The sequence below is a fragment of the Chironomus tepperi genome, unplaced genomic scaffold (genome assembly GCF_022539635.2).
Source record: "Chironomus tepperi strain 1889 unplaced genomic scaffold, CSIRO-AGI_Ctep_v1 contig_161, whole genome shotgun sequence".
Classification (NCBI taxonomy): domain Eukaryota; kingdom Metazoa; phylum Arthropoda; class Insecta; order Diptera; family Chironomidae; genus Chironomus; species Chironomus tepperi.
The window spans coordinates 181,816-195,830 of record NW_027226283.1 but is presented as its reverse complement, the minus strand read 5'-3'; the positions used below and the strand labels follow the sequence as shown (position 1 = coordinate 195,830).

At 31.4% G+C, this 14,015-nt stretch overlaps 1 protein-coding gene across 2 annotated transcripts in view; it reads left to right on the top strand.

The window, feature by feature from the left end:
• The first annotated feature begins 9,572 nt into the window (after window positions 1-9,572).
• Window positions 9,573-14,015, top strand: part of Pgant3 (Polypeptide N-Acetylgalactosaminyltransferase 3) — a 16,610-nt gene continuing 12,167 nt past the window's right edge. Inside the window, exons 1-4 of one of the 2 annotated variants that reach the window (XR_011544211.1) lie at window positions 9,573-9,921; window positions 9,983-10,112; window positions 10,177-11,623; window positions 11,712-11,956. Coding sequence is in view for 1 of the 2 variants with exons in the window: in XM_070637553.1 (XP_070493654.1) it covers window positions 9,654-9,921; window positions 9,983-10,112; window positions 10,177-11,623; window positions 11,712-11,861 (1,995 nt within the window). In the remaining variant the exon portion in view is untranslated. Of the gene's footprint in view, window positions 9,922-9,982; window positions 10,113-10,176; window positions 11,624-11,711; window positions 12,124-14,015 lie in introns of those variants that run through there. The other variant, XM_070637553.1, reaches the window with a different exon arrangement.

The window sequence follows — 14,015 nt, the reverse complement described above, 5'->3', positions numbered from 1 at the left end:
ATATTTTATCACTTCTGTTAATTCTAATCACACCCATGCGGTAACTAAGCTTAACAATCGCGTTTCAACAAAAGCAGTAATTATCAGTCAAGCGCAAATCTACTAACTAATAACATTTGATGTTCTTCTTTATTGTGAGTATTTTGATTTTTTTTCTGCTGACTACATAGGGATTATTCATTAATTACGTTAAGAATAGCAATTATATTTTAGAGACCCCTCTCGACTCGTTATAAACTTTCCATACAAGCAGTTCTCTTTTGTTTAAAGTGTTACAATATCAACAGTTGTCAGGAAATAACTGGCGTCTATTTGAGGCGTCTCCTCAATGGATTCCTGCCAACATTGGTTTCATGTACTTCTAAATTGCTCTATTATTGTCTAATGACCCGATCGGCACAAATTGAAATGTTGCCACCACGGCGACGAGTCGGTCGTATACTTAAAGTCAAGTGGCTGCCACTTGGCGAAAACAACCGGATTTGAAGGTGGCAACATTTCAATTTGTGTCAATTGGGTGAGCTCCTTAAAATGGAATTTTTATAGGTTTAACCAGTGCTGGCAGGATTGGAGTCCTGGGTCTAATTGGGGGGTCTTTTTAGACTATTGGAATATGGACTCCAACCAAGATATCTCCTTACAACCAAGATACCTCCTCACTCCCCCTAAAAATGGACCATTGTTTACAAACGACCCCGTATCTCTAGGATATATGTAATAACAATGTTCGTACTCATCTCACTAAATGCTCATTTTTGAGAAGATATTTATCTAATACTAAAAAGCATGAGTTAGCAACATCCGTTGTAAATTAAAATGAGAATGGAAAAATAAAATAAAACAAAAAGGAAAAAGTGAAAAAAAAAATTCAATTTGATGTTCTCATCGCAATCATGAATTTAAAAGTCATTCAATTGAGAAAGGGAATCAATAGTAGGGTTTCTGATGCCGTTAACGAAAACGGAAAACGGGCCGTTTTTTTTGAAAAAATAAAAACGGAAAACGGCCGTTTTTTGCTAGCCGTTTTCCCGTTTTTTTATATGACTTTTTTCTGAATTTTTTGAAATTTTAAGAAATTTTTCAAAAATTTTATTAATTTTTTCGACTCAAAAAAATTTTTAATTTATAATTTCAACTAAGAAACTTAAGGTTTGTCAATTTTTTGGCCTGCCGTACACTTTTAGAAGTAAATTTTTCATGTGCATATCAAAAAGGACTTCAATTTGAATGCAACGCATTGTTTCGCTACCATTAAAAAAACGGACCCGTTAACGGCCGTTTTTCGGAAAATAACGGAAACGGCCGTTTTTTAAAAATGCCGTTTTTCAGAAACCCTATCAATAGGTTTCAAAAAAAAATGTATTAGAATTCCATTAAGCGATGTATTAAATAAAAGAAAATTCCCTTAAGCAATGAATAAGTTGAGTATTTATTAAATGAGAAAAAAGGACAGAATATTGATTTCATGAATTTAGTGCTGCAAGTGGAGTAAATTCAAAATTCGCAGAACTAGGATAAAAGAGATTTTCAATTTTTTGGCATGCAGCTTCATTAATAATTCATGCTTTAATAATAAAGTTCAATTAAAATGATCCTACATGCAATTCAGTAATGATTTTCATAAATTATAGCCAAAAAATCAATAATAATGATGATACTCAATTATGAAATTATAGAGCATCAACAAATGAATGAAATGAAAATTCGCTTATTAATCAAATCAATAAACAACTATGAAATTTTGAAAAATTAAGTGCCTATTTTGCATTTCCAATATGTGATGTCACATAAAATATTTTCGACTGCGCGAGCTTTGAACTTATTGGAGATACGCAATTTGAAATCTGTTGAACATTTATTTTTTGAAATCGAATTTCATTCCTATTTTGTGACAAGAAAACCCGATACACACATTTTTAAAATTATGCCTACACAGCAGTCATATGAACAGTCACATTACAAAAATAATCATCGATCATGAATTGAAAGAATTCATAAACACTAATTGACTAATACTTGAAATTTATTTTTGCAGCTTGAAAAGTAAACACAGACTGCTTTTTAAATTTTTCACGTATCCAAAACATCATAATGCATTTACTAGGGCGCCGCTATATTGTCGTATTAGCAGTAACAGCCAAAATTGTAAAATGCTATTTGTCGTATTGCGCTGCTAAGTTATGATTTGCACAAGCCTCAGATCTACGATAAATCAGTGGAGAGCAATAAACCACATATCCTGTGCGGTTTCGATCATGACTTAGCAGCGATGTGTGCTATGACACAAAAAAATAATTGATGATAAATTGATGTATGGAACGATCTGTATAGTAAATATTAATAATTCAAATCTTGTCAGATTGCATTCATATCACAGCTATCAAACCTTCATTAAATCAAGTGATGCTGTTGATCAGTCAAGTTCAAAGTCTGCGCTGATCGGGTATGTATAGGAAAAATCTGGGAAAATTACAAAATCGAACTGCAAAAAACATCTAAAAAGTAATATCCAGCTGATGTGCATTGTTCAATATATTGGGAATATGTACCGATACCGAAATATAAATTTTTTGTGGTTTCTTATTTAAAAAAAAATCTATTGTTAGCTACAGCACATACATGAAAATATATATATATATATATATTCTGACAATTAAACAAAAGCGTGAAATGATGTTTAAACCAAGGTTTAGTAATGCGTAAATTGGGAATTTAATATTTTTGTTGAACAGGACTGTGGGTTATAGTCTGTCAGAATGTTACAATGCACATCTTTTTTTCGGTAGAAGATTTTAATGCTTATATTACAGCAAAACCAGCAGTTTATAATGATAAGTTTAAATAAATTTTATAACATTTTCAAATGGGGTAAACAAAAATAAAAAATATTCAGCACAGAGTCTACATACTAAGTAAAAACAACAGAATGAACTTAAATAAATAATTGCGGATTTCACAGTTTGGTTTTATTATAATTATTTTGTGTGAACATTAATGAAAGCCTTTTTGAAGTGCTTTCATCATCCATATATTATTATTGTAGTCCCATTGTAGAAAAAATAGTAAAAAAACTGAGAAATATTTGTGAGCATCTGCTAGCGTGGGTGTGGAAATTGTATATTTTGTTCTTTACAGTTTGACCGTGAAAATTGAGAAAATGAAACAATTTTGTGAGTGATTCAATTGAGGCACTTTATGGAATGTCAATATTTATACACATCATTTAAATTATTTTATGGAATTAAGAAATTTCCGATCAATTACAAACATTTAAGATGATCGTATTTACACCCAAATTCGTTGAATAGAACTCATACATCATATGTGATTGAAAATGATGGAGTTTTCCACTCACAAATGTATAGATAGAGGATAACATGAATAATGTTATGATTTCAGTATTCATGAGTGATGTCATAACACATTTTACCTTGAATACCACTTTTTTTCATCGTCTCAACGCCTAATATAAATCAAAGTTGAAAATCTAAATTCATCGATAAATAATCAGACGTTCTGTTTACATAACCTCAATGTTTAATTTGTTAAGTAGAATATTAACTTGAACGAAGTTAGATTTTTATGTTTACATCTAACGAATATTTTATTATATTCATGCTTTTGTAAAATTTTGATCAGCTCATTCACATTACTTCAGATCAGAAGCAAGCTATCATCAACATAAGAAAGACTAAATGATAATATCTGCATAGTTTCTCAGAAGTACCTACTTAGATTCTGCATGAAAAAGTTATTGCAATGTGAATTGAATCGTATTCAATTGCAATAAGCATTGAGTACATTTGTATGAGAATGGTAAAGTAAATCGCTTTGAAGATGCAACATGATTTTCATCTTCAACTAGATATATTATTTGATTTTGCATAAAATAGCAAAATAATCGTAAAAAAATATTCACTGCTGAATGATTCTTTGAATTTTGAGTTTCTGGATTGTAATGTAAAATGCTTTAAATAAAGCTGTAGCGCTTCAGTGAAACAGAAAATGAAGTTATCATATAGCTCGTATCGTTTCAAAACTGATTGACATTGATATGAAAGGTTACAGGTAGATCCAACGAGTCATGAACCATCAGATTCAAAGAGAAACAGTTCCATAGGGAATAAATCCAGCCTTTTAAATTTAAATCAATCAAAGGTACAAATGTTTGCTATTAAAATTTAATGAGGGGACATTCAGGTATTACGTAACATGAACATTGACTTTATTTTGGATCCCCCTTTCCCACCTTAAACCTATTGAACAAAATCATGAAGTCAAATTGGAACTTACTTACATACTTCGATGGTCGTACAGAAAAAATGTGATCCATACTTCCCTCAGATGACGTATAAAGCTGGTACTATCGCCAATTACCAATACCAAATGCAATACTGTCTCTTTCAATAGATTCCTTCCATGAGTTCTTTGGATCAAATTGGAACTCCTAACCAAAATCGTAACACCCTTTCTTGACCCCTCCAAAGTGTTACTTACTGATTAACTAACTTACTGCAGCAATGTTATTACGTGATGCTTAGGTTACAACAGAAGGCTTTTAACCTGACTCTGTTTGCTGGTTCTGTTACCTATTAAGTATAAATTCTCTGTCTGCACGTTGCTTTTGGAACTTCTGGTCACCGTTTCCCATGTAGACTCCATCCAAGAGATGTGTAGCACATATCCATTTCTGTGACAGCAATGGCATTTTCGCTTGTATTTTTCTTCCAAAGTGTGTATTCAATCCAGCCGTACTTCCTCATCTGTATTATTTCCTTATATCTCCAATGATTCACGTAACTTACGAACATTCCACAAAGGAAGTAAAATTTTGAAAAAAGAAATTTTGTTCGTGATAAAAATTTGAGTTAATGCTCATGAGAATCCGTTCTCATAAATATCCAAGAAAAATTAAGCATGAAAGAGTTTTTTTAAGTATTGAATATTTTAAAAGGAATTCTGCAGATTTATCATATATTATTCATAAGCTATAATGTTGTTACTTCCTCACAACAAATACATTCTAGGAAATTCTTCTTATCTTTTTCTTTCCATTTACTGATTGGCTTTATTCACATGTTGTCAACATATAGAAATGATCTTTTTTCAGCATTAATATTCACTGACATTTCCTCAAACGGAACAATAAAATATCATTTCTGTACATTTAATATGCTTTCTATTCACATCATGATCTAATACAAAATTATTTTCACACAGACAGTTCTGCATATTTAGCAAAAATATTTTCTATTCATATCCACCACATGCAAACTTTTATTTTTTTGTTTTGCAATACATTTTAAGGTAAAATTGAAAACATGAAAGAGCAACGCAAATTGCTTCACGACAAAAAAAGTTTATTTACTTAAATTCCTTTGATATACCCAAAATGTTTTATTCTATTTATTTGATGGAATTTTATTGTCAGGTAAGGTGTGATGCTATTTATTACAGTAGATAAGTAAGCGCATTTCAGCAATGATTGAATGAAAAGTTCACTCAACCCGAATCTGCGAGGGACTCAATATAAACAGAAAGCTGCGAGAAAATCTTGTGGTATATTTGATATAATGTCTGATGTATGGGATTTATATTGAATTGTCATGTACATCCAGCAAAATTGACACGAATTTATCTGTTTTATTAAATCAGTGGTTATCAATCTGTGGACTTTGATACTATGGTGTGTCATAAAAATTGGTTGATTTTACCATCGCTAGCCTGAATGCAGTGCTGCCATCCGTCTGACGAAGTGGTTTGCATAGTATTATACTCTATCCGTTAACGTACTTATCCATGCATATATGTAGTTCGAACGACAGTGGTGTATTTTGCGGTATCAAGGGATACCACGAGAAAGTATACACTTGATATTCAATTTTGCAGTCAGACTTTGGCTTCTCCAATCCCCCTATACAGTCACTATAATGTTAAACAAATTATGTATTGTGGCACATACAATGGTTTGCCACAACTGCAGTTAATGCATTGACATTCATGTTTGAAGATGTATAAATATGATTTAGCTGCATGCCAAACAAATGATATAGTCCAGAAACAAAGAAACTATCTTAAGTATTCTGTTTCGCTGTCATACATCCGCCAGACGAAGTGTGGATTAAGGACGAAATTCCTTCATAAAGTGAGCACAAAGCATTTTTAAAGAATTTTTCTCGCTCTTTTGTTTTCATGTCGTTTGATTGTTGCTGTTCAGCAAAATAAAAATCGATTCAAAAAATTTTGGTGCTGTTATTTATTGTCACACAAAATCACTTTCCATCCTCACTATTTCATATTTTGTAATGATAAAGTTTAAAAGGATAGAATTCAAAATATTTATCGGGTCAACGGGTTGGGTTGGGATAAGTTAAGTGTGCAGGCAAAAGTTGTAAATTTATACTCTGAATACAATACATTATTATGCCTTACTTCCTCTGAAAAGAAATAAATAAAAATTTACACAAATGAAAATTCACCTTACAATAAATTTTCTCACAATATAATTATAAGATGTTCATCTTTGGTATAGGAGATATTCGGAAATTCCGTAACATTTAAAATAGGATTTTCAGAATCCTCTAGCGTTCAAGCATATAATCCTCCTGTAATCTTGTTTGTAGTTTGAATAAGTTTTCATATAATCTTTTAAGTACTTATCCCAGCACAGCTTCGGTCGCCAGCGGTGTTCTTAGTGAAAGCAGGAAGTACCACGAAGAGGTGAAACACTTGACGTTTGGTCACCCACCTAATCAGATCGACAGCCTCCCCAACTCCCCCAACGTAACGCTTTATAACAAAATCATGACCAAATTTGAACTCAGTAACAATCTGTAACACACCCCTCCCACTAAGTGCTACATAATTTTCAAGCATCCTCTAATGTAGACCTAAATGATTGCTCCTTTATATTTTATACACGCTCATATATGAGCGATAAGGCATATGAAGAAGTTTAGAAATTTAAATTGGAATTAAAGGAATTTCTCCGCATGCAAAAAAGAGATTTTTATGGTAAAATATTTACGCTTCTCCAAGCATCCTCATTATTCCGATCATTTTCCGCAAATGGTGTTGGTAAGGATGTATTGTTTCCTATAATGTTCTCGTTAATGCTGGAGAAAATGAAATTCTCTGTCATATATTGAAATAAGTTACATCAGGCGTGAGTCTATGAATGTAAGAAGTCTTAGATGTTGCGAATAAACAATACGGAATCATTAAAAGTTATTATAATGGAGGAAATGATGATACTCATTGCTTTTTATTAAATTGTAAATATTTAAAACTTCTAAGACATTTTTGAAAACTTTAATTTGGAAACTCTCAAAAACATATTGAATAAATTAAAGATAAAGCTGTAGTTATTTTAAGCAATAAATAATACACATTCTACAAATAAATGACAGGCGTAAAAGTCTCATTCCCTTGCCTTTTTTTCCATCTTTTTTGCATTTCCTTAGACGAAGGAAAACAAAACTTTACTCTTATTCAGCGTATGTGAAGAGAAATTTATCTTTTTTTATTAACATAAATCAACGTGGATTTTATTGTATGGCTTTCAAGCTATTTTTTCACTTAGATGAAGACGCTCATACATATTCACAGATTCATATATATTTTGAAATCATGTCTTTGCTGCTAGAGAAGTTTGTGTTGTATTGAGGTGAAAAGAGAAGACTTTATAGAATATAAATCCAGGTATGCCTTGTGCTTCCCATCGAGTATGAAACTTGAGAGACGGGATTAATAATCCATCTTATCTTATAAGTGTAAAGACAAATGATATTTCATGTTTGCATGTAACACAAGACGGAAATCCTTCTACTGATGTTCTCATTAGCATTCCTTACTCTAGATGACATCTTTACTATTTTTTGAAGGTCTTAGCATATTAATTGCTTTGTCATGCTTATGACTTTGAGTAATTTTTAAGCACATTTTTGAGGAAATAAATCGTTTATAATTTTAATATGTTCTGCATGCTGGACTTTTTGAGCTCTCTGCAATGCTCCCTTCTTTTGCTCTTTGGTGACAAATTTCGCATTGATTGAGGTTCAAAAAAATCTCAATATCCATCCTGAAAGCATTGCGTAATAAATCAACGACTCCTGAAAAGAAAATTTGGAAAATTCGACATGAAAAAGGGCTGAATTTTTTGGGAAGCATATAGATAAGGAGATACTGATCATTGCGTCACATCAGAAAAGCGTTTCTGTTCTTTGATCAGCAACATGAGGGCTTAAAATTTCATTTTATTGTTTTCATTTGGGATATTAAGGGATATTGTATAAGATTTTATATAAGTACCTATATTGACATAGAAAAGGATTAAACAAGTCACGAGGAAAAATTGTAATTTCCACTGATTGATATTCCTTTCGTAATGAAATTTTTTTTTCATGTCTATATTATGTTTCTAAAGATTTAATTAAAATTAAACACATTTTGCACCTACATACATGCTTTACGTCATTAATCAACAGGTTTAATTTAATTCCGATTTATTTTCAAGAAATTTACTCCATTTTTATTTATTTTTAATTAAAACTTTTTCGTTTAAGTAGCAGAAAATTAAAAAGCTTATGTTTCAGTGTGTTTCTGTATCAATCATTTTTTCTGATTACACTCAAATTACACTTATCTCATTCATTGCTATGTATGTCAAGAAAATTAAAAAAATATGACTTTTATGAGAAATGAGGTCATATAATGAGGATCAAAAACTAACTAGAATGTTGTCAAAGGATTATCTCTGAGTCAGTGACGTTCAAAATGGTTAACGCTGAAAATTGGTGTGTCAAAGAGCAAACTCAAGTGTTGAATTTAAATTCCAAAATAAGCTGCATTTTTGTAAAACTTTACATTTTCACTTTATTCACTATATTTTTTTTTTAATATTTTTATTAAAGATGGACTTTTATTCCAATTCGACATAATTTTGAGGTAACTTACTTTATTGGTGACTGAGAAAAAATATTCTTCATCCGAAATGAGCCGTGGCAGCAGAATACGTTTGGACAACTCTGACTTGATGATTAGTTTTAATTGATTCACAGTGAATCGTAGGGCGTTAATATAGCGGTTGAACATGTTCTATTCCCGATTGATACGTCTCCTTCTGCTAGCTACTTGTGCTCGTTCGAAGACTGGCTTAGAGTGTCGCAATGACCCGCTAATGATCACTTACTAGAGAAGAATAGTAGTTTGTTTTAATAATTTTAACTTCCCTACTTACTTTAAACGTTTCTTCACTAGCGTCATCTATGAATGAAATCTTGTAACAAATTGAGAATCCAAATGCTGCTGTGTAATAGATTGCGCTGCTAACATAACTGTACATTGCTCGAGATTAGATTAAAAATTATTAAAGTTTTTTACCTGAAAATTTACAATTATTGAGGCGAAGATTGTATAAAATCATTATGAAATTTAAAATTCTAAGATTAAAGCACAAAATTTGTCATGAAATATGAATTTATTTCAAAGAGAATTATCTTCAATTAAACGTTCCGTACTATAAACAATCTAGTACCATAATATTCTTCCCTTCTTAGTTGTGTAACCCTCGTTTTTGTATACGCTGCAAAAATAAGTAAAGATGTTTTTAAAAAATAATTATTATAAATGAAAATTAGATAAAAATACAAAAAATGAGATATTTTTTGAAATGTCGATTCAGAAAGTTTTATTTTGTGCTCGTTACAATCACTCTGATAAGCTGCTCCGTAATATTTTATTTATCAAAATTTACCCTCGACAAAATAATAGAATTACAAGATAGCAATAGATATGCAAGACGAGGACGATTTAGAATTCCTCAAATTGTTGGGCATTACATGCCCATCGTTAGTGCAAATGTATCGAGTGACTTCCTAAACTCGAATAATTACAGTCCCATTCCAGGCGAAGGCGAAAAGGGTAAGAAGAAGTTTTATTATGATTCGAACAGGTTTCTATAACTGGATGTTTTTATTTCAAGGTAATCCCGTTGTAGTTCCATCAAAAGATCTTCTAACGATGCAACAGCTTTTCCAAATTAACCGGTTTAATTTGCTTGCTAGTGATAGAATCTCTGTTAATCGTACGCTTCAAGATGTTAGAAATCATGTGTAAGACATAATCAAAATCTTCTATGTCCTTCCTCCTTATTGACATTTAATTTATAATCCACAGATGTAAAACTAAAACTTATGAGCAGGATCTTCCGAAAACGTCCATAATTATTGTATTCCATAACGAGGCATGGTCCGTATTGCTGAGAACAATTTGGTCTGTGATTAATCGATCTCGTCCAGATTTAATCCATGAAATTTTATTGATTGATGATGCAAGCACAAGATCATTTTTAATGCAGCAATTAGATGACTATGTATCGAAATTGTCCGTTCCAACAAGAGTATACCGATTAAAAGAGAGACTAGGTCTAGTTAGTGCCCGTTTATTAGGAGCACAAAAAGCAACAGGCGAAGTTCTTACATTCCTTGATGCACATTGTGAATGCAATACAGGATGGTTGGAACCTCTCCTTAAACGAGTCAAAGATAATCCAAAGGTTGTAATATGTCCAGTTATTGACATCATTTCCGATGACAATTTTAGTTATATTAAAAGTTTTGATTTTCATTGGGGTGCATTTAATTGGGAACTTCATTTCCGGTGGTTCATGCTTGGTGATGAAGAATTAAAGAGACGTCAGAAGGACGTAAGTGCACCATTCAAGACACCAGCATTTGCCGGTGGACTCTTTTCAATTGATCGGAAATATTTCTTTGATATTGGAAGTTACGATCAAGAAATGAAAATTTGGGGAGGTGACAACATTGAAATGAGTTTAAGGATATGGCAGTGTGGTGGACAAATTGAAATAGCACCATGTTCACATGTTGGACATCTCTTCCGAAAGAGTTCACCTTATACATTTCCAGGCGGTGTAAATGAAATTTTGAATAGGAATTTAGCTCGTGTAGCTGATGTATGGATGGATCAATGGAAAGAATTTTATTACAAATTTAATCACAACTCGAATGCAATACGCTCAACATTGAATGTTACCGATAGAGTAGCATTACGCCAAAAATTTCAATGTAAATCATTTAATTGGTACCTCGAAAATATTTGGAAGGAAAATTTTTTCCCTTCCAAAAATCGCTTTTTTGGCAAAATCCAAATGGCCAACATTAGTAATATCGGTCCTGAATATAGACGATATTATGACATAATTCAAGAATTTAGTCGTGTTATTCACTTCCAAGAACAAAGTATTGAAGAAAAATGGAACAAATTAATTAAGTATTTTAACAAACGTACTCCAGCAATTAACGATCTCTTCCAGTACAGCTCGAATGAATATTTATGTCTTCAAAAACCTAAAAGTAGTAATATAGCAACTCCTTATGGCCAAACATATATAAAGAAATGTTTAAAAGTATATGATAGTCTAGATGAAATGTTTGTTATAACAGTCGATGGAAAAATTATGACTAATGAGAATCTATGCTTAGATTCATTTAAAATACAAACATCCGATGATTCCAGTGAGAAAGATAAAGATGATGTCTACTATGCCAAGATGGTAACATGCTCGACAAAGTCCACACAGTATTTTGTTTACAACACAAATGTAAGTAATTACTGTGACCCATAAATATAGTTGATATCTTAATGATGCAATAATTAATGATATCTTTATGTTTTACATTTCCATTTAGACACTTCAATTACTGCAAGCTAATACGGGAATGTGTTTACAAGGAACCGACATTCCAGCTGAAAATGAAAGTTTTAAAATCTTATTGGCAGATTGTAGTGAAAATAATAAATACCAGAAGTGGATTCTCTTTCCAGTCGAATGGCATTGATCGAAATTCATTGTGTGATGATTGGAATTTCACGTAATTATTTCTTCAGTAACTCTTTTCCTACCTCTTGTACTTTTTGTCATGTTTTATTATATATTTTTTTTTGCGGTGTAAAGAATTGAAACAATAACTGTGATAAAATAATTGAGAGACAATTCTGTGGAATTTCGTTTGCTTGATTTTTTATAACTTTACTTCTGTCTTGTAATCAATATATTTTGTAATAAACATAAGATATACCTATATATATTGTAGATGAAAAAAGAAAGAATTGTGAAAGTTTTTAAATATGTTTTGCTACACTTTATTTTATTTTTTTTTTGTTAGAAATCAATCATGATTAGATTTTTACAGGTGTACGCTTCAGTAGATAGATGGCCAAACCACTGGATAGAGTTGGTCATGGTTGCTTTGATTTCACTTTTTCTTAGGGACAGTTCATTTATTATGTTACTTAAAACAATGAATTTTAAGACCCTTCTCAATTTTTTCGATAGAGAGAGCATTGCATTTGGTATTGGCAATTGGCAGGTGGAAGCCGGTGATAGAACCAGTTATAGGCGACATCTCAGAGAGGCCATGGATCACAGTTGATCTGTAAGGCCAGTAAAGTAAGTAAGTACTCAAATTTTGTGTCAAATTTTTCTTTTGCATCCGTGGTACACTAGGGTGTCTACACAAATTTTTGGTAATCTATAAACTACTATCACAAGCTTGCTATCCTTCGTTGGAATCTTTATGGGAAAAGGCGTCCTGGTCCAACATGACGTTGGATGGTAATGAAGGAATGCCTGTTAGATGTGAAAACTAAGAATTTGTTCAAGCTTTGTGGTTCGGCTAGCAATAGATTCAGATGGAAAGCATTTTGTGGCAACCTAGATCCCAAGTCAGAGCATGGTTTCAGTAAGTAAGTATGAACCACAAAGGTGTGCTGCGAAATCTAAAAGGTTGCCCATCATTGGTTTAAGCTATTACAGAATTAGTAGACCCTCCTGTCCTCCTTAAAAGCAGAACATAATAACTGAACGATCCCTTAACTTACTGCTAATTTCCTGTAATTCAGAAATAAATGACGAGTCAAGAGCTTCATAAAGAAATAAAATTTGATCTTTATTTTCTTCACTAAGAATCTCAATTTTCTATAAAAAATCTTCTACTATTATATTCTCATTCATCTATTATTTTATTATATATTATCATTTTAAAAAAACATTAATGAGTTTAACTCAAACATTGTATGTTCATTTATTTATTTTATTTATTTCATCTAAGATTTATGTTGTAAAAATTAAATCTACTATCTCATCATCATTTTATTTAATGGTAACTAAATTTTTAGAAATTGGATACAATTTTGGGCACATGCTCTAAAAGTGATAATTACAGCTAATTGAAAATGTTATAGAAATTACGAGACATTGTGTATCATAATGTCTTAATAAACATTTTTTTTTTTGCATTTTTAATATGATACAACAAATATTTCATTTTCTTTATTTTACCTAATTTTTGTAGAGACTAAAAAATATCAAAATAGCATCACTAGATTGTTCCACTTTACATATATATTATATTATTGTATACATTTATTGAATTTGTAGCTTTTCGTTTTTTTTATTTATTTTAAAATTACATGGAAGAACATAAAAGGCAGAAATGGTATGGAGTCGTTCACAAATTTAGTTCAAATTTTAGGATATACAGTTTTTCTGTATTTAAAGTCTCTAGCAGACAAAGAGCATGATCATGAGTATATTTACAAAATTGAGCATGCTGAGTTATATTGATTGAGTGAACTCATGAGCATGCCCATTTTAGTGAGTATACTCTTAGTCTGCTGAGGATTGTAGTTCTAGTTCTAGCAATTGAAGCTTTGTTTAAATGTCAATCCCAACATAGAAATGTACTGAATCCTGGGATTACTCACAATTCAATTTTGGAATTGAAAACCCCAATCATTTGTGAACGACCTTTAAAGTATATAACATAGTATAAAAGAATTAAAATTTTGAAGATGTCCTTTGGTATCACGCGAAAAACTTTTTGTCATAAAGTTTTTTCATTCGTCACCATGTGTAGTTTTGTCTCTAAACTCATACAGACAATATAAGTAGCATCAACTTTAGTAAATGGTTTTAATTTTGGAACTTTTAA